General features: G+C 36.0%; 2 protein-coding genes across 5 annotated transcripts; both read left to right on the forward strand.

The window, feature by feature from the left end:
- The first annotated feature begins 41 nt into the window (after positions 1-41).
- On the forward strand, positions 42-1,502 carry LOC122006086 (HVA22-like protein f). Of its 3 annotated transcripts, none has more exons than XM_042561426.1 (5): positions 42-179; positions 640-666; positions 738-860; positions 935-1,178; positions 1,297-1,502. In XM_042561426.1, exons 2-5 carry the CDS (start codon positions 650-652, stop codon positions 1,321-1,323), a joined length of 411 nt encoding a protein of 136 aa, XP_042417360.1. In that variant the 5' UTR covers positions 42-179; positions 640-649; the 3' UTR covers positions 1,324-1,502. The 3 variants fall into 3 exon arrangements, with proteins under 3 accessions (XP_042417360.1, XP_042417361.1, XP_042417359.1); XM_042561427.1 differs by having other exon boundaries at positions 65-179; positions 612-666; XM_042561425.1 differs by having other exon boundaries at positions 99-536.
- A 12,336-nt stretch (positions 1,503-13,838) lies between these two features.
- Positions 13,839-19,616, forward strand: LOC122006087 (casein kinase 1-like protein HD16). 2 transcript variants are annotated; one of them, XM_042561429.1, is made up of 16 exons: positions 13,839-14,419; positions 15,747-15,881; positions 15,952-16,025; positions 16,096-16,165; positions 16,251-16,306; positions 16,385-16,456; positions 16,609-16,703; positions 16,807-16,873; positions 16,985-17,114; positions 17,190-17,408; positions 17,537-17,667; positions 17,746-17,920; positions 18,478-18,568; positions 18,651-18,808; positions 18,994-19,182; positions 19,258-19,616. In XM_042561429.1, exons 1-16 carry the CDS (start codon positions 14,090-14,092, stop codon positions 19,315-19,317), a joined length of 2,052 nt encoding a protein of 683 aa, XP_042417363.1. In that variant the 5' UTR covers positions 13,839-14,089; the 3' UTR covers positions 19,318-19,616. The 2 variants fall into 2 exon arrangements, with proteins under 2 accessions (XP_042417363.1, XP_042417362.1); XM_042561428.1 differs by having other exon boundaries at positions 13,840-14,419; positions 17,525-17,667.
- The last annotated feature ends 1,158 nt before the right edge of the window (positions 19,617-20,774 follow it).

Genomic DNA, 20,774 nt, shown 5'->3' on the forward strand with positions numbered 1-20,774 from the left:
CACAAATTGTTATGCTTTTTGGTTCCTTTGTGAAGAGAGATTCTTGTTCATACGATCTAAATTTATGGGATTCTGTGGTATTTATCATAACAGCTATGGGTTATTCCTTATCCAACAATTGCAGGGATCAGCATCTACTCAAGATCTGGAACAACAAGAGGTTACTTGATTCGATGAAGGTATGGAATATGTTTCTGATTATTCTGTTTTATCAGCAATTCAATTTCTCTTTTAGATCTTTTCCAAAATTCATTCCACTTACTTTTCTTCCCCATTCCTTGCCTTTCCTGCTCCTTTCTCCCTGCTTTTCTTGACCACAGAGCAAAGTAAAGGAGACCTTGAACCCTGACCACAGTTAGATACTTGTCTTATTTGCAACTCTCATTGAAACCTCCTTAAGATCATCACTTGCTCCTCATCTATTCCACCCTTCACCAACTTTCATCTTAAGCTCAATCAATCTATCCTTCTTGGAGTAATAGAATCATCATGGGTGTTCTAGTTGCCGCAGCTAAGCATCTCGACACATTAATCGGGTATTGTGGGTGCATCACTCGAATGCATGTTTATAGAGTTTGGTTAATCGATACATGTTCCTGCAAATCTGACAGTTTGTGCTTGGTTTCTTCTGTGCATCAGCCCAGCAGTGATGCTGCTTTATCCTCTGTAAGTGGCAAAACCACCGCTATTAGCTCAAATCATCATACAACATGAACTAACTGGTGTTGTTCTATTAGATATGCGTCGATGCGCGCAATCGAGAGCCCTTCTCTGGTGGATGACCAGCAATGGCTGACCTACTGGGTGATCTATTCACTCATAACTCTCTTTGAGCTCTCCTCCTGGAAAGTGTTGCACTGGTAATGCTCAAGTCGATCCATAACACGTATCATGTTAAGTTTCGCAACTCAAGTTGTTGTTTCACATTTGACAGGTTTCCTCTTTGGCCCTACATGAAGCTTGTGTTCTGCTTGTGGCTGGTGCTCCCTATGTTCAATGGAGCAGCCTACATTTACGAAAACCATGTTCGAAGGTACTTCAGACTGGGGAGATATGTAAGCCAAAAGTATCCCGCGCAGCAAAGAGTTGTGCAAATGGCAAGCCTAGATGCTAGGAAATCGGTCGAACAGTTTATTGACACCTATGGGCCGCAAAGTTTGGAACGAGTCGTCAAAGCAGTAAGAAATAGCTGATGTTTTAGTATTGTTGTCGTTACGATCCACTTAGATGAAAGAATTTAGGGATTAACGGATCATGATGTTCACGATATCTGATTCAAAATTCTTGTTGGTGCAGGCTGAAAGGGAAGCAAGGAAACACTAAATTGCATTGAAGAATCTATTTATGTAGACAAAAATATATTAAACAAATTTCAAATCTCTCTTGGAAAAAATTTATTCACCTTGTATTAATTGGAGTATTGTAATTGATTCTAATGTAAATATTTTGTGTACAAGTTCAATCCATGACTTGATAATCAAATATTTTCGATATCACCCTCACTTTATGTCTATTTGGATTTGAAATATATCATAAAATTATAAAATTAGCATCACATAAACTCTTTGTTACTTGGATAATGCGACTAGATCCAACCTAACCAAATCTTTTATCATGTTATATTTCATATCGATACAAAAATGATATTCAACACTAAGAGCCCTTATCAAATCATTGCCATAAATTCGATGTAAGATAAAACAGTCCAATGCTACAACATAAGAAACAAAGGATGTACTATGTGACTTCGCAATGAGATAACCAACTACATCCCAACAATGGCAGACCTAGAAATTGAACTCTATTAGGGCTAAAAAAGAACCCGGGCTTATAGTGGGTTGATGATAGAATTTAATCCCAATCTAATAAGGGAAATTGACTTTAAAAATTGAAGATGATATAGTAAATAATTAAAAAATTAAAATGATATCTGGTGGGGTCCTTGGGCTACCGCCCGAGTACATCAATGCCTCCCTTGCATCCCAACATATATGACAAGCATTTGACAAATTACAATTCACTCTCCAAGATTCTATAGAAGAAGTTTCACTTGTGTAAGCAAATTCAAAGAGAAGTTGTTTGAGCTCTAGAAAGACTAATTGCATTTATTGAAGTTACATTGTTTTAGATTTCTAAAAATCCAGTCATCTAGAAAGACTAATTGCATTTATTGAAGTTACATTGTTTTAGATTTCTAAAAATCCAGTCATCCTTAGAATGGAATCTCTAACTCTTGCAAGATTCCGATCTTTGTGTGGTCTCTGATAGTAGAAGGAGCAATCCATGTTGCTGACGATTCTTCGAGCTATAACAATATGCGGTGGAATCATTCTTTTTGTGCTTCCATCGATGTTTTCATCTTCATCATCGTCTGATCCACAATGGAGTGAGTCGCCAACATGCACCAAACTTAGCTTATGAGGAATACTAACTTGAGTTCTCGAAGGGATCATGATCGGGTTAGATGATTTTCGATGAGATTGAAACTCCAATGGGCTTGACTTGGGACCAATGAATAATTTTTCTCGGGAATCATACTCGGGCCATAAGATGTCTACCTCCGAGAACTCTTCATCCATCACAATGGGTCTCATAATCATAACTAGTATACGAGGAGAAAATGAAAGATGAAGTATTTATAGATATTTGTTTCTTGGCTAAGTAAGTTACTTAGGAAGCTTTATGAGCACACTTGCTAGCCAAAATGTTAATTGATGTTATGAATTTGGCGTGGAAGCCACCATCATCCTTTCTTAAGGTTTCCATATATTCCACTTGGACCCCCAAATATAATATTATAATAAGATAAACTATTGAAGAAGCTTCAATTTTTTTAAAATAATAATAAAAGTTGACTTGTGTTTTTAGAGTTAGCTTGGAGAATGTACTTACTACTTTATTGGGGAAAAAAATTAAAAAGCATCTTAAATTATATAAATTATTAAAAGACCATTTCTTAAAAAAATAAATCAAATGAGCCTTTTTATAATTTTATCTCAAAAATATCCATAGATCCACATTGTTATTGGAGCTATCTAGTAACTACTATAATATATTTATTTAAGGTGAGTTTAAGATTTAGAATTTAGTATTTATATAGTGTAGAAGCTACTAATAACTACCACAATGTGTATAAGCTACTTAGTAGCTAGCTACTAAAACATGTTTAGTATGAATTTAAAACTTAGAGTTTATGATTTAAAGTTTAAATTCTCTGAACTCTATTATAGTAAAATACTATTTACCAACTTAGTCAAAATTATTTAACTTTATCAAAATCACTTTAAAATAATTGTAGAAGCTATTATGTAGCTACTATAATCCTAAATCTTAAATTTTAAACCTTAAACTCACCCTAAACATATTGTAGCCGTTATTGGTAAATTCTACACGTTATAGCAACTAATGAGCAGTATCTATATATTGTAGCAGCTACTTGATAGCTTCTATACGATATAAACCCTAAATATCAAATCATGAACTCACTTTAAATACATTGTAAAAGCTAGTGGATAACTTCTACAATGATATATTTGATCTAAGGATATTTTCAAAATAAAATCATGGAAAGAGCGACAATTTGATTTTTTTTTTTTTTTTTTTGAAAAAGGGCGCCTATATGGTGTTTCTCTTAATTTAGACGCCCTTTTGATTTTTTTTTCCCATCTTTGTTTCCTTGAAAAAAAAATCCATTAGTAATAATTGATCAACATAAATAAGTAGTTATTATTATTTGCAATTGATCTATCTGTGAACGTTGACAAGTAAATTACTGATGAGTTGACTCTATTACCAACTTAATTGTCAATCGTCGAATAATAACAAAAATGATGACGTGATTGGGAGTCTGGACGAAGGTTAACAAGAAACAGAGGGTTAGAATGATGGCCAGGTATTCCCCGCACTCAAGTGAAAGGATGTAGAAGATAAGTATTATAGTTTTGATGTACATAAATGTGCGTATATATATCTGGATACCAGAAAAGATTACCTTTCATAAGGAGACCACGTACCTTTTCTTTCAATTCTAATCCCTTTCCATATTATCATTATTTAATTCCTTAAATAATGCGAGACTTGTTCATGTCGCTACTTTTTTACTGAAATAATTTGATATTTGCCTGATGATTATCCTTTTCTTGAAATAATCTGAGATTTACACGATAATTTATTCTTTTCCTGAAATGGTCCCACATTCCGTGTCACAAAGAGGCTAAGAAGCCAAGGAGGCATTGATCTGAGAGTATGGAGTTGGGAGGCTAAGGAGCCAGGAGGTCCGAAAGGCTGGATCCAGGAGGCTAAGGAGTCGGGAGTCTAGAGTCGGAAGGCTAAGGAGTTGGATATTAGGGAATAACTATTATTAGAAAATACTTATTTCCTAGTATTTTATGTGTTTTCTTATTTTATGTGTTTTCCTATTTTACACTTGTAATGATATTTATATATCACATGTTATCATAATAAAGTTTGTGAATTCTAACGTCAACATGGTATCAGACCACTAAGTTTTACAACAACCTTTTTTTCTTTTCTCCACAATACCCACCGATCACCTTCTACAATGGTTGCCGCTAACGACATCACTTGTCGACTATCTCTCACAAATACTCCTAATTCACCTTCTACCTTGTGGTTCTCAACGTTAATGCTCAGACACCATTAAAACTCACCACCTCCAATTACTCTGCTTGGCGCTTATAGTTCACGTCTCTTCTATTCAAATATGATTTACTGGGATTTATTGATTGCTCATGTCCCTACCCCCCTGCGCAGATAATGCCTATAGACTCCACGCTCCCTCAGGTGAATCCTGATTATACTCTCTAGCTCTGTCAGGATTAACTTCTCCTCAACGGTATTATAGGTTCGATGTCTTCTACTTTTGTGCAGTTTATTTCTTCATCAATTTCATTTAGAGATACATGATAGACGCTAGAGAGAACGTACGCTGCTTCCTCACGTGGTAGAATTATGACTCATCGTTAAAATCTTACCATCCCTCAACAGGATAACAGATCTATCACTGATTATATGCAAGACATGAAAAGAAATATTGACGCTCTTGCGCTTATGAATGTCAAAGTTGACTTTGATGAGCTCTCCATTCATGTCTTGAATGGTCTTAGCCAAGATTACTGTTATATTTCACATGCTTTGCAAGTTCATGACGTCCTTATTACCTTTGATGAGCTATTCTAGCAACTCCTCAGCTATAAAGCTCAGTTAAAAGTCTCGACATCATCTCCATCTTTGACGCCAATGACTACTCTTGTGGCTCCAATAGAGAATTCTCGTAATCAGTATTCAAACTATCATAGTGGTCACCAGTAAGTTCCATCGATGTTCCATCAGTCACGCCTGTCTACTCTAGGGCTATTTGTGTGTCCTCCTGCACATCCAATTATGTCCAGTCCCAATCGTTATCTTGGGCACTATCAGATCTATGGTGTCCAAGGTCACTCTGCTCGCTAGTGTGGTCATATGACTGCCTTGATGCTTACTCTGTTTCCGCTGGCTCCTCCGCGTGCTCCGTGTCTCGCGTGTAGTGCATCGTTTATGAACACTGCCGTTCATTTTACACCTCTGTTTGATTCTTGGGAATGGGTGGTTGACTCTGGTGCCTCTCATCATGTCACCACTGATCTCACTATTCTCTTGTTTCATAAGCCTTACTCGGAGAATGATAGCATCATCATTGGTGATAGTTCTGGACTACCCATTACCCACACTGGTTCTTTCTATTTCTCCACTCCATCTTTGCCTTTAGTTTTCTCCAGTATTTTATTTGTGTCATCTATGTCAAAAAATTTAATTTCTGTCACTACACTTTGTGCTACTAATCTTATTACATTTCTTTTCTTTGATTCCTATTTTTAGGTGTTGGATAGTCGTATGGGGGTGACACGGTTAGTGAGGTCCATAGAGATGGTTTCTATTATTGGCCAAAATTTGTGTCTACGCTATCATCCTCTTCCGTCTTTTCTGTGTCTGTCTCATCATCTATTTCCTTATGGCATAGCCATCTAGGTCATCGGACATTAGGTGTTTTGTAATATTTTTTTGTTATCCTTGGATCTTTTATTTATTAAGGATACTTTGTCTAATTTTTCATGCACTTCGTACAATATTAATAAGCGTCATAAGTTGTCATTTCATAAATCTAGTATTTCATCTCGTGCTCCTTTAGATATTATCTTTTTTGATGTTTTAACATCTCCTATACATCATTTAATGGACTCAAATATTATGTTATCTTTGTTGATAATTTTACGAAGTATATATGACTTTATCCCTTATGCATAAAATGGATGTATACTCTACCCTTATTGTATTTAAAACTCTTGTTGAAAATTGGTTCCCGATGACTATCAAAACACTCTTCACTTACAATGGTGGTGAATTCTTAGTCTTTCGCTCCTTTCTTACTACTCATGGTATTAGTTACCTTATTACTCCTCTACACACTTCTGAATACAATGGATACTTTGAATGTCGTAATCGTCATATAGTCAAAACTAATCTCACTTTGTTACACAGAACATCTATTCCACTCACTTTTTGGCCTTATGTCTTTGCTGCGCAGTCTATTTGATTAACAGCATGCCTAATGTCAATTTTTCTCACATGTCCTTTTTTGAAAAATTATTCACCACCATTTCTGATCTTTCTAAGCTTCAAGTTTTTAGGTGTCTATGTTTTCTGTGGTTGCGCCCCTACTCTCACCACAAGCTTGGTCACAAGTCAACTTTCTGTGTTCTTAGCTATTCTTTCACCCAGAGTGTCTTCCTGTGCTATGATGTAGCTTTCAAAAGAGCCTTTGTATCTCATCATGTTAAGTTTGTGAAGTATGTTTTTCCATTTGTCGTCACTTCCTCCTTGGATTCCATAGTAATAAACATTGACTTTGAGCTTCTACCGCACCAGTCCTCTCATAGGACCCTCTGGCCTCGGTGCTGCAACCTGCCACTAGTCGTAGCCGTCCGTAATTGACTTCTTTATCACCGCCATCACTGCTTCCTATTGTCGGTCCGTCCAAGCTGTCTAGTGGTGACCGACCCTGAGCCCGCCGCCTCTCTATCCCACTCTCGTTTCTCTAAATCAACATCCCATGCAAACTCGCTCTAAAAATGTCATCTATAAGCCCAATCCAAAGTATTTTTTTTATACTAGCCTTCTACAATCATGTGAACCCTCCTCTGTCACGCAGGCACGCAAAGATTCGAATTGGGTATAGGTCATGCATGAAGAGTATGATGCTCTTCTCCGTAATCAGACTTGGATTCTTGTCCCGTCTTTGCCAGACCAAAATCTTGTGGGTAACAGGTAGGTGTTTCACATTAAGCATAATTTTGATGGCTTAATTGATCGGCACAAGGCTCGTCTTATTGCCAAGGGTTTTCATCAGTATCCTGGTGTTGACTTTCATGATACATTTAGCTCTGTTATTAATCTAGTAACAATAAGTATTGTTCTTAGTCTGGTTGTGAATCGAGGGTGGTGTCTTCGCTAACTTGATGTCAACAATACATTTCTTAATGGTCATCTTGTAGAGGAGGTTAACCTTTGGGTATGCGCAATGCTGAGTTTTCGAATCATGTTTGTCATTTGCATAAGGCGTTTTATGGCCTGAAGCAAGCTCCACACGCTTGGTATTTGGAGCTTCGCACTTTCTTGGTCTCTCTTGGTTTTGTCACATCTTGGACTGACACCTCCTCATTTATTTATTTTCAGGATGGTACTATTATATATTTCCTTGTATATGTTGATGATCTAATCATTACAGGGAGTGATGCTTCTTTTGTTGACATCAGAGTATGTAAACTTCATGTAAAATTTATGATTAAGGATCTTTCCCTCTTTTGCGGTGTTGAGGTTCGCCCAACCTCAAATGATCTTCTCTTGTCTCAGCAAAAGTATGTCACTGATCTTCTCTCTAAACACAACATACTTGACTCCAAGCTGATCTCCACTCCTATTACTGCTGGCTCTCATCTTACTTTATATGATGAGTCTTCATTTTTTATCTGACTAAGTTCCAACAAGTTGTTGGAGGCTTACAACATCTCTGTATAACTCGTCTTGATATTTCCTTTGCGATCAACAAGCTCTCATAGTTTATGCATGCTCATTCAGAGACGCATTGAGATGCTATGAAGTGTCTATTTCGGTATCTCAATGATACTATGGATCTTGACATTCGTCTTCTTGTGGATACACCTCTTACTCTTCATGGTTTCTCTAATGCATACTAGGTAGGAGATCTAGATGATCGGTGTTCTATGAGTGCGTTTGTTATTTTTTCTGAGTGCTAATCCAATTTTCTGGAAATCTACCAAACAACACATGGTTGCACGTTCTTCGACTGATGCTGAATATCATGCCATTACCTCTATGACATCTGAGATCCAATCGATTAAGTCACTTTTGACATACCTGCTTCTTCCTGTGCTATCCACTGATAATTTGGATGCCACCTATCTTTTGGCTCATCCTGTTTTTCACTCTCGGATGAAGCATCTGCAATTGATTATCACTTTGTTCATGATTTAGTGCGGGCCTCGGAACTGCGAGTTACTCGTATTCCTACTGAGGATCAGTTGATCGATGCACTTACCAAGTCACTTTTTTGACCTTTGCCGTTTGCTATTTGCAGTAAGATTGATGTCATTTTTGGGATACCATTTTGAGGAGGTGTATTATAAATAATTATTATTAGGAAATACTTATTTGTTTCCTAGTATTTTATGTGTTTTCCTATTTTAGACTTGTAATGCTATTTATATATCACATGTTATCATTAATAAAGTTTGTGAATTCTATCGTCAACACTGGAAGGCCTGAGAAGTCAGAAGGCTAAGGTGCTAGGAAGACCTGAAGGCAGGAGGCTAAGGAGCTGGGAGGTCCAAGAGTCAGGAGCCGGGAGATCAAGAAAGTTTGCATATAATAATCAAAATACCTGGAAAAATTATAAAATCCTAAATTAGTATCTTAAATATGATAAGAGTCAAATTAGAAAAGTGTTACAAAGTTATGTACCCAAAAAATTTCTTGTTAATCCAATAGGTAAAAATTTATTTTGGGTCCATAGATTTTGCTTAGTCTAAAAATGATTATGCATCTTTTATGTTTAGAAATATAAATTTCAATTTCTAAATTAAGTTCATATGCTTACTGTTAATATGTATGTTTGAATTTTTTTCTATTTCTATAATGAAAAATGTCTTAGTGTTAATTTTTTTCTTCTTCGATTAAAAAAATTATTTTATGAATTTTTTGAAAAGGCATAAGTTAAAACTTAAAATGTTTTAGATATATGTTTCAACGAGCCTAATTTTTCAGAGAATTATCGTTATATTTTGAATAACGACGAAAATCAGTATGATTTTAAAAAATATTTTTAAATATTTATTTTCGAAAATAATCATATCTATTTTAAATATTTTTCAAACAATTCTTCTTTTCAAAATTCTTATCCTAATTTTTTTTATATATAATGATAGATCCCTTAAAATTCTATTTGAAAATATTTTTTATAAATTCTTAGATACACAATAAATTTTCTATGAATTACTTACTTAAACCTTATTTTTAAAATAAAAAAAATATTGTGAACTTATCCTTGAAAAGTTTAATTTTTTAATTATTATGCATTCTGTTCTCAATACTTAGAAAAATTTTAAAATTTTTTAAAAATCTAATTTTAAAATTTAACTTGCAAAAACTATGATTCTACACAAAACAAGTTTTTTTAATATTAGAAAATTATTTCTAAAAGTTTTTTTTAACTTCTACTCTTTTAATCCTTAGGGTACGTTTGGTTTAAGTTATCATATATAACCTTTGTTATGTGATTATTAGGTAATCACATAACAAGGTTATGAAGAATAAAACATAATCAAATATTATTTGATTCAACTTAGATAATGCAACAAAAACTTGTTTGTTTAAAGGTTTTAATAAATAACCTAGTTTAATATTTTACTATATGACCCTCAGTTATAAAACCAACCATACATATTATTATTATTATTTAAACTTTATGTTTTTTTTATTTTTCCTTTTTCAAGTTTTTCTTTATTTTTATGTGCTTTTTTATTTTTTTATTTTTATTTTATTTTTCTCCTTTTTTTATTTCTTTTATGTTTTTCTAGTTTTTTTTTTTTTTCTATTTTTATGTTTTTTTATATTTTTTATTATTTTTATATTTTTTAGTTTTTTCTATTTTTATTTATTATTATTATTATTTTTTTTTTAATACTTTTTTCACATTTTTTCTATTTTTTTATTTTATTTACATTTTTATTATTTTTAAATTTTTTTTTTTTTTTTTTTTGACCTTTTTCCTATTTTTTTATTTCTTTTATGGTTTTATATTTTTTTTTAATTTTTTTTTTGACGTTTTATATTTTTTTACATTTTTTATATTTTACATTTTTTTCTTTACGTTTTTCTTTTTTTGTCACATTTTTCTCTTAAGTTATTTTGAGTAAAAAAAAATCGTTAACCCAGGAATCATGAAAAATCTCAATTTTCTGAGGTTTTTCGATTCTGGGTTGCATGCCCCTTTGCTGACGTGTCGGACATAGAACATTATTCGAGAATCATTGATTACCTAAACCAAACAGGGTTTTCATTGATAACCTTTAATTGATAACTAAGACTATCAAGGATAACCCCAACCAAACGCACCCTTAGAGAAAATTGCAAATTTTTAACATTATTTTTTCCCGAGTTTATTTTTACTATGATCAAAGGGGGAGAATGAGAGATTAAGTTTAGGGGGAGGTTAATTATATAAATTAAAAAATTCTTAGTACCCTAACTATTATTTTATTACCTCTATGTTTTTTTTTACCCTAACTCTACTTAGGTTGATACACATAAAAAAAAAGAGAGATTGTTAATACCCCGAGGTAGTTTTAATGTAGTTAATCGAATTAGAGTTAGGTCATGTTGTGTTTTGATACTCTGTGTTTGAGTGTATAGGAACTTAGGAGTACAGGAAGTCAAGTGAAAGACGCAACTAGCGAGAAGGACAGCACGGAAGAGAGTCGACGAGCTCGGTGCATCCGAGGGACGAGGTGCTGCGGAAGAGTACGCTGGCAGATGAGAAGGAAGCACGCGACATTTCCGATGGACGAAAAGCCGGAGCGGAAAGTTGCTCAAGAAGGCCGGGAAATGGGTTCGGGTGAACCCTATTCCAGATGACCGATATCACCCAAGCGAGTGGAACTGGAGTAAGAGCACAGACCAAAAAGTCAACCAGAAAGTTGACTTTAGTTCGGGTGCCCTTGGGGCGCCTCGCCCAATGGGGGATATATCGCAACAGTCCGGGTGCCCGGAACATAAAGTTTATTAAAACTCAACGTTTTGCGATCCGTTACGACTTGGATAAAATTTTATCCATGTCTAGGCATCTGGAATCCTTCCAGGCGCCTCGATTTGGGCTATAAATATATCCCTGATCCCAATAGTTCATAATCACTTATACACAAGTTTCTTTAATTGTTCTGCTACTTTGTGTGCTTCGAATGCTTGTAAGATGCTTCTTCGCCTATAACGAAAGGAGAATTTGATTAGTACTTCAAAGTTTTGGATTAACAACCTTCCCGATTGTAACCAAGTAAAATCGATAAGCTCTTTCTTTTTATTAGTTTATTAATTCTTTTTATACAAGTTGTTGGAACCTTGGCACCGCTAGAGGGGGAGGGGGTGAATAACGTCTCACCCAAATCGTCACTTCCTACACTTGTTAGTATGCAACGGAAAACAAAATACAAATACTAACAATAGAAAGCAAACCTAACACGTTGATTTAACGTGGTTCGGAGATAAAGCTCCTACTCCACGGCTGTCCGTGAGGTGGACGATCCCAATCCATCAGTGGATGATTTCCCGGAGAACTTCCGACTAGATCACGTAGCTCCTTGTGGGTGGAGAAACCTCACCATAAGCTCGTACAAGCACGCTAGATCACTTGGGCACTTGGAGACTCTAATTAGGGTTAACCATCACTAATTTTGTAAACCTTAACCAAGCTTCCAATGCTTGGTTATATAGGCCACAAGTTAGAAAACCCCGCCTACCAGTCGACTGCCAAAACTAGCAGTCGACTGTCCTCTGTGGAAATTCGACCATTACATCCCAACGGCTCGATACCAGTCGACTGTACCAGTTGACTGCTAAAACATGCAGTCAACTGCTACAGTACTACTACAGTAACACTACAGTACTGCTACAGTAATGCTACAATTCTGCTACAGTAAAACCCTAGAGTCTAGGATTTGACCCCCGAGTATATTCGCTCAGCACTCATCCTCGCCCTACCAACCTAGACCTAGCCTTCTAGCCTCCTCCATCAGCCTTGCGTCCCTCGGATGCCTCCCCATCCTTCACGTCTTGCCTTCTGGAGCTTCCATCGGCCTTGTCATTGTTGTCGGGTATTCCTTTGCCAAGAGGTCGCGCCTCTGGGACTTCATCCATTGTTAAGTCACACTTGAACTTACGTTGCAAAGACTACATGCTTGGACTTACACCGCCAAGACTCATCCTTAGACTTTCCTCCTTTGCCAAGATCACACTTGGACTTTCCTTGTTGTACATGTATCCTGCACACTCACAATGCATATCAAATTACAACAATAATCCTAACTTAAACCTTTGCTCAAACATCAAAACCTAGGGTCACTAGATTACTCCAGCACAAGTGTCTTATTATTTCAAAAGATCGAGAAATGTTTTATTTTCTTTTTGAAGGGCAATTCCCCCCCTCTTGTTTGTCGCATGGGTTCTAACACCTTTGACACTTAAGTCAGTGGTGGAAGGTCAGCGTAGACCGCCCCACCATTCCTAGACGAGTCACATGGATGATCACATGAGCGAAGCACCATCCATCGGATAGCCACACAAGCGGGTTGTTGCGCTGGGTCAAGGAAGAAGTCAGGAATTCCATATTGGAGGGGTGAAAGATGTGTCTTTACATTGAAGGAGAACAATCGTATCATTATCCATCATTCGTCCTTCATTACTATACCCCTATACCTTTTACACTTAAAAATTGAAGGGAGGGTGGTTGTTGCCATCACCCTCACTTGGACTCTATTCCTGTTGGAGCGTCAACTACATAGTCATACTTTTGACGTTATCCGATCATTAGCCTGATATAAGATTGAATATTTGATTAAAATTGAACTAAATCAAATCAACAAAAATCAAGCCAACTTAATTTTTTTGAATTAATGGAGAGACTAAATTTTTTAATAACAATTGAATAAATTGAATAATAACCATTTTTTTTTGAATCACGCTAGATTTAATAAAAGTTTAAACCAAAATTTTTTATAATGATGGAATCAAGGAGATTTTATAGTTTATTTTTTTTTAAATTTAACTTAATAAAATATTGAAAAACTGAAATAAATCGATTTATTTGGTTTAAACTGAACCTTTGACATGACTTGCCAAAAAAACATTTTTATTGGAGGCAATTTAGCGTCAGAGATCATTTAGAGAGAACCGGGTCGGAAGGATATTAAGGGGCGTTTGGTTTGGATTTATGAATTAGAATGGTAATAAATTTAATTATGATATCAAATAGAAATCAGGATTATATTACGTTTAAATCAACTTCAGTAATGGTATCAAATAAATTACAATAGATATTTTTAAAATGTGAAATCTTAATAAAAAAAAATATCATTTTTTTGGCTGAACTTTTTATTATAAAAAACTGCCTGATTAAAATTTCTTAATATTGGGCGTGTAATAAATGCGATTTCATAGATATTTACGGAATTACCCCCACGGTGATCGCTTATTCTCTCCCAAGGACACGACTACAGCTCGTCGACTCTCTCTCTCCATCGCATCATCGATAATATCAAAATCTTCCTATCAAAACCTTTCCAAACCCTAGCTCCGATCATTCTCGAGAACGGCCTCCGTTCCCCTATCATCTAGCCGATTCCACTCCGGCGAGATCGATCGGTTTCTCGCTTCCGATCTCCGGTTGGCCTAGTTTCACACTCTGGAGGCACGGTCGAATCGCGCTGCGAAATTGCGGTTTTGAGGTATGGGGTTGGGTCGGTGAATGATGCCGGAGCTGCGTAGCGGAGTGCGCAGGGGCCGGGCGCAGGCGAAACCAGTGATTCAGGCTGAGAAGCCGAAGACAAGGCGGAGGCGGACGGCGAGGAATCAGCAGCCAGTGGGCGAGAATCCGCCGCCGCCGAGGAGGCCTGCTGAGCGTGCGGAGGAGGTCGGTTTAGAGGAAGGTCGCGGTGAGGTTGGTGGATTGGCCGGGGAGGAGAACGAGGAAGGGGTCGGGGAGAGGAAGATGAATGATCACGATAGTGGGGCAAAGAGTGCGGATAAAATCGCTGGCGGGGAGGACGAGGGGAACGCTGCGCCTCTCCCAGAAAAGGTGTGACCTTTACTCTTTTTTTTTTTGCTGATTGTGCTGCTGCTGATGAGTGCTTTTGTGTTTGGATTTTCTGTGAACACCATGCTTACTGGCTTTATTTTATTGTCTCGTATATTTTGATTAACTCAATTTGAAGCACATGAAGTTTCACGAAATAAATTTCATGGAAAAGAAATTCTGTGATGCCAGCCTCATATAAGATTATATTTCTGTAAATTGATTCATTTTAGGTTTTATATGTGTATCCAAATTTCAATTTGTATTTTTAACCTTGTAGCCTAAGTCTACATTTGATGGTTTTTATTTGGGTTAATTACCTCAAAGAAGCTCAAGTAAGCCAATTGGCTTGATGTTATGTTGAAATTTTTTTGGTTGTCCAATCATTATGCCATCCAATGGAGTGGTTGGACAACTGATGAAACGGTCTAATGCTCAACACTCTGGTCAACATGGCTACAAATTGATGATTTGTATTTGTCCACTCTCATATCTTACTTGTTTTTGGTATCCCTCATCCTCAATTGTACACAGTCCTTCGAATGAAAAGAGGATATCATTTTTTTTTTTAAATTGATGTCAGCATGAGTGGTAGAATAGAATGCATCACTGATATGGTCTCGTTGATGTGGAAATGATAAATTGATGCTTAACAAATTAACATAATAGGGCTTGAGGCAACTAAAAGAGGAGTGATGCCAAGATAAAGAGGCATGTGATGTGAGTCTTCTGCATGGACAGTGTTTTTTAGCCATATGGACAGTGAATACATTGGCTGTATAAAAAGTGTTCTAGGTAAGAAATTGAAGGAGGTCAAAACCATCTCACGTCTAGTTAGGATCTGCTAGGTGTATTTTGGAGGTCATGTTGATTAAACTTGCAAAGTGTAAAGGTTAGATATTGTTAGGTTATTTACCTTCTTTTTTATTTCTATCTATCATTTATTTGGTTAACATTTGGAAACAACCTCTTACAAAGCAGGATAAGGCTGCATACAATAAATCTTTCATCGGGACTCTGCATTAGCGGAAGATTCGTGTATCGGGCTGCCCTTTAAATTTGTTTGATTAACATGGCTTAGATATGAACTTACTAAGGGTTCACAAGACAATTACACATAACTATGGATTGCCAGACTGCCCTATCAATAATATCTACATTAATGTCTCCTATTGTTGAAGATAAGCATCTGGGAGCAAGTTGTGATACTGTTTCAATACTAAGAGAGAGTACTTTTAGTGCAAGGAACTTCTTATCTCAACTTTCGTCCTTACTTATTATGATGCTTTTTATATTCTTGCAAAAATTGATCGTTTTATCATTTCAACAGGTACAAGTCAGCAATTCACCACTGTACAAAGTTGAAAGGAAACTAGGAAAAGGTGGATTTGGACAAGTTTATGTTGGGCGTCGAATTTCGCCTGCCAACACCAATGATAGGACCACTGGTTCTAATGCTGTAGAGGTGTGGTATTTCCTATTAACATAATTCTGAATGGTCGTAACACTTCTGACATATATTCAGTGCTTCCCAGATAGCACTAAAGTTTGAGCACAGGACCAGCAAAGGTTGTAATTATGGTCCACCTTATGAATGGCAAGTGTACAAGTAAGTATTTTTCTATTTTCAGTGAAAACTACAAATATAGAGAAATCTGATCAATAATCTATTTGTGTAGCACTCTTGGTGGTATTCATGGGGTACCAAAAGTCCATTACAAGGGTCGGCAAGGGGATTATTATGTCATGGTACTTGGAGAATTTTTAGCTCCTCTGCTTTTAGAGTTTGTAACATAATATGAGATGTTTTCTAATAGCAAAAGGAAAACTGCAGATTATGGATATGCTGGGACCAAGCCTGTGGGATGTATGGAATAACAACTCACACACGTATGATTAATGCTGAATCTTGGTTAGCACTTGTTTTGAATTGGTTAACTTGCTATTTTCATCTCTCCTGTTATGCAGAATGTCTGTGGAAATGGTCGCATGTATTGCAATCGAAGCAATCTCCATATTGGAGAAGATGCATTCAAAAGGGTAGAAGTTGTTTTCTTTGCATCTGAGTTTGTTCTTTTATGTATTAAGAAAACATTATAATCAATAACAACTTTTCAATCCTGGCATTTGAACAAGTAGCCTACCTCTTTTATATATTTTTTTAATGTAACTACTGCCATTGCTAATGCCAGTTATGTGCATGGGGATGTGAAGCCTGAAAATTTTTTACTCGGACCTCCTGGGACTTCTGAAGAAAAGAAATTGTTTCTTGTTGATCTTGGCTTAGGTAATTAATGTGCTTGTCTTAGCTTGTTTAATTTTTTAAATTCCTTTTCAGTAAATGTCACTAAATTGATGTCTTATTAAACTCTTACATTCTTAACCGACAGCCACTAAATGGAAGGATAGTTCAACAAATTCACATGTTGAATATGATCAACGGCCAGATGTTTTCAGGTAATTAATTCCTGCTACACCTTTAACATTAAAAAAGGCTCTCTACTTTCTCAATTAGATTTTAGATTTAGTTTAACCATTAGTAAATTTTAATTCTGGTTGTGTTTATAGGGGGACTGTGCGCTATGCTAGTGCTCATGCTCACCTTGGGAGGACAGCAAGCAGAAGAGATGATTTAGAATCCCTTGCTTATACACTTGTCTTTCTTCTCCGTGGTCGTCTACCTTGGCAAGGCTATCAGGTAGGCTAATTTGCACTTTAATTGATGCTGTCCATGTTTATCTTCTTCTTCATACCTTTCTGTGTGTACTATTAGGGTGAAAATAAAGGTTTCCTCGTCTGCAAAAAGAAGATGGCTACATCTCCAGAGTCTCTTTGTTGCTTTTTCCCACAACCTTTCAAGCAGTTCGTTGAGTATGTGGTTAACTTGAAGTTTGATGAAGAACCTAACTATGCAAAGTGCATCTCTCTTTTTGATGGCATAGTAGGTCCTAATCCAGATATTAGGCCAATTAACACTGATGGAGCTCAAAAGGTATTTCAATTTCCTATATTTGTATCTTGGATCTATTTATTTACCTCCTAGAGTGATTATGTAATAGACTGCCCATTTTTTTTTAAAGATCTAAGATGTCTTCCCATGTTATAAAGCTTATATATCAGGTAGGCCAAAAAAGAGGTCGTCTAATGATGGAAGAAGAAGTTGATGAACAGCCCAAAAAGAAGATTAGAATGGGGTTGCCTGCAAATCAATGGATTAGTGTTTATAATGCACGACGACCTATGAAACAGAGGTGTTTATTATCTAGATAGTTGACTCGTTATCAAATTCTTAGATAAGAGGAACTTGATGACAAGGTCTTCTACTCTAGGTACCATTATAATGTTGCTGATATGAGGCTTGCACAACATATCGAGAAGGGGAATGAAGATGGTTTATTCATCAGTTGTGTGGCTTCTTCTAACAATCTTTGGGCCCTGATCATGGATGCAGGCACTGGCTTCACTGCTCAGGTTTATGAGCTATCTACAAACTTTCTTCACAAGGTGAGTGATGTTCTGATTCACTATGTGTTCTAATGGCAATCCTCCAACCCTAGAATCAGATGTGCCAAACATGGATAACTGAATATTTTTTAAGTGTAAATTATATACACTCTTTTTCACTAGTAGTCCATATACATTTTTCAAATGTTTATCTAGGCCTGTGAATTGGCAATCTTAACTACATTTAATAAAAATTGATCCCAAGTCTCTAGGTGTCAGGCAACACATAAACTCATTATTAGTTACATTTACAATAGTTTCTGTGCATTCACAAAAGTGCCACAAAATACCCATTAACAAATCAAATCTTAAAACACCTTTCTTTTTGAAATATGGGAAGTATGTTGATTACTAGTAAAGTAGAGCTAGTGCACATATAATTTGCCCTTTGTGATAGTTTCTGTGGCTTACTCACCTACAAATATGTGAAACAATTTTTATTAAATGTAGTTAACATTCAATAAAGTACATTGAAATTACTAGTAGACATAATGTGCATATAATTTACCCTTTGATTAATGCTTTTCTGTTAAACCACTTCCTTTTTCCCTTTGAAGGAATGGATAATGGAACAATGGGAGAAAAATTATTATATTAGCGCACTAGCAGGGACAAACAATGGCAGCTCCTTGGTGGTTATGTCCAAAGGTAATCTTCTTCAAACATGCATCAGTTCATTTTCAATTTCAAAATGTTCCATTGGCTTCATCTGTTTGATGATTTATTACAGGTACTCTATATGCGCAGCAATCATACAAAGTGAGTGAGTCATTTCCTTTCAAGTGGATCCATAAAAAGTGGAGGGAAGGTTTTTATGTTACTGCAATGGCAACCGCTGGCAATAGGTGGGCTGTCGTTATGTCTCGTAATGCTGGTTTCTCTGATCAGGTCAGTTTCATTTCCCACGTTTTGTTACTAAAAAGATGGGAACTAAAAGGAGCAAAGGAGAAGAAAACAAAATAAGGGTTGTTCTATGTCTAGTGTTTTGTGGTTGAGGCCTTTAAGGTTTTGTATGCTATGCTGCATGGTTTTTGATGCCAAAGTCAAATCACTTAAATCATTTTAATTTTCAGGTTATTGAACTCGACTTCCTTTACCCTAGCGAGGGTATTCATCGAAGATGGGATAGTGGTTATCGCATAACAGCAGCTGCCGCAACAGGTGACCAGGCAGCCTTGGTGCTTAGTATACCTAGAAGGAAACTACCAGATGAGACACAAGAGACTCTTAGAACATCTGCTTTTCCAAGTCAACATGTGAAGGTGAGAGCAGTTACTTTTGTGTTAACATCACTATTAGTTTCTACCCTAACAAAGAAATGTTATGTTTGCTTCTAGGAGAAATGGGCAAAAAATCTATATATTGCATCTATTTGTTTTGGCCGAACCGTCTCATGAAGTTGCTGATCTCCACCAGAACCGTCAAGAACTTTTTTGGCAAATTGCAACACCATTGGCAGTTAGGATTATGTTGTCAAGGCACCTTTCATTGCTATTAATGTGGGAAACGAACTTACTGGTGCCATTCTATCAAGTTTCGAAGATGCCTTTGCGTGTGTTATCAAAATATATTTGGTCTTCGGCATCTTCAGTAAATTTAAGCCTGTATAGTTACTAATATTTAGATTGAGACTGCTTATTGTTGCAGAAAGTTAACCATCTAGTGGATGCAATCATTTACTAGGACTGCTGTTTAATTTCGGTTGCTCTACTGCCAGTTTCTTTTGCCACCTAATTTATTTTCCTTCGATTTTCGTAATTGCAACAACACACTAAAAGTAGTGGTCAGGAAATTGGATTTCGATATGTTGGGATTACTTTTATCCAACTTGCTGTGTATAAGAATTTGCCTTCCTATATCATGATATTGCTCGACAAGTTAACAATTGTTCTCTTAGACACTTGACTACTTATTTTCATGTTTTATAAATGTTGTCACGGGAACATGATGTTTGATGTTTTGTTCTTCCTTTTCTCCTCTCATGTTGTACCCACTTTCAGATATCATTTGTTTTACTTAATATCGATGAACTGTAAACAGGTCAGACACTTATCTGTAATGGTTGCAGGATGCTTGATTTATGTTTGTCTTTTTAAGACCGAGTTCGACACTTCAACCCCAAAGTTTCAGTTACTTGTACATGTTAAAGAAGTTCAGTGCCATTTGCAGCTTTATCATATTATTTGAACATGCGATACTGTTTGTAGAGGTTTCTAATGCCCCAGTCGTCTTGTGCTTGTTTATAGAGAAGTTTACATTCCGGTAGACATTATGGATCCTCTTATAGGATTGAGCTTGATTCGTTGTTATATTCTCATTTATATTTAGATAAATTTTAGTTGATAATTTCCATGCGTTCGATACTAAACCGTTGGGTTACATTCGCAGCTGAATGCTTGAGTTGATCCTGTAAACAGAGCACAGTGTAGTTGTTTAACCTGGCCGTAGAACGATTATGATCATTACTTGTTTGCAAATCATTATTTCTTCTTTTAACAATTAGGAACTATTAATTCTTAATGGATATTGATGGGTGATGATTAGAATTAACTTCAAATCGGTTTTCATATTTCTGTTAACAATTAGTAGCAATTTGATCGTTGATAGATTTTAAAAGCCTTCAAATTAAGGGGATAAAATAAATTTTGGTAAAAATTAAAAGTGATTGCCTCTTATTATGTTTTTTGTTTGTCAAAAGTTTGTCATATCTCATATTTTAACTAGTGATCGTGCAGTGCACATGTATTGAGTGAGCTATCAAAGCTCGTCAGATCGTGTAATGTTAGGGTAACATTTGAGAATCTATTGCAATAATTTTTTTTAATAAAAAATTAATTTAATATCAAAGGTATGT

Source organism: Zingiber officinale, chromosome 7B (assembly GCF_018446385.1).
Source record: "Zingiber officinale cultivar Zhangliang chromosome 7B, Zo_v1.1, whole genome shotgun sequence".
NCBI lineage: Eukaryota > Viridiplantae > Streptophyta > Magnoliopsida > Zingiberales > Zingiberaceae > Zingiber > Zingiber officinale.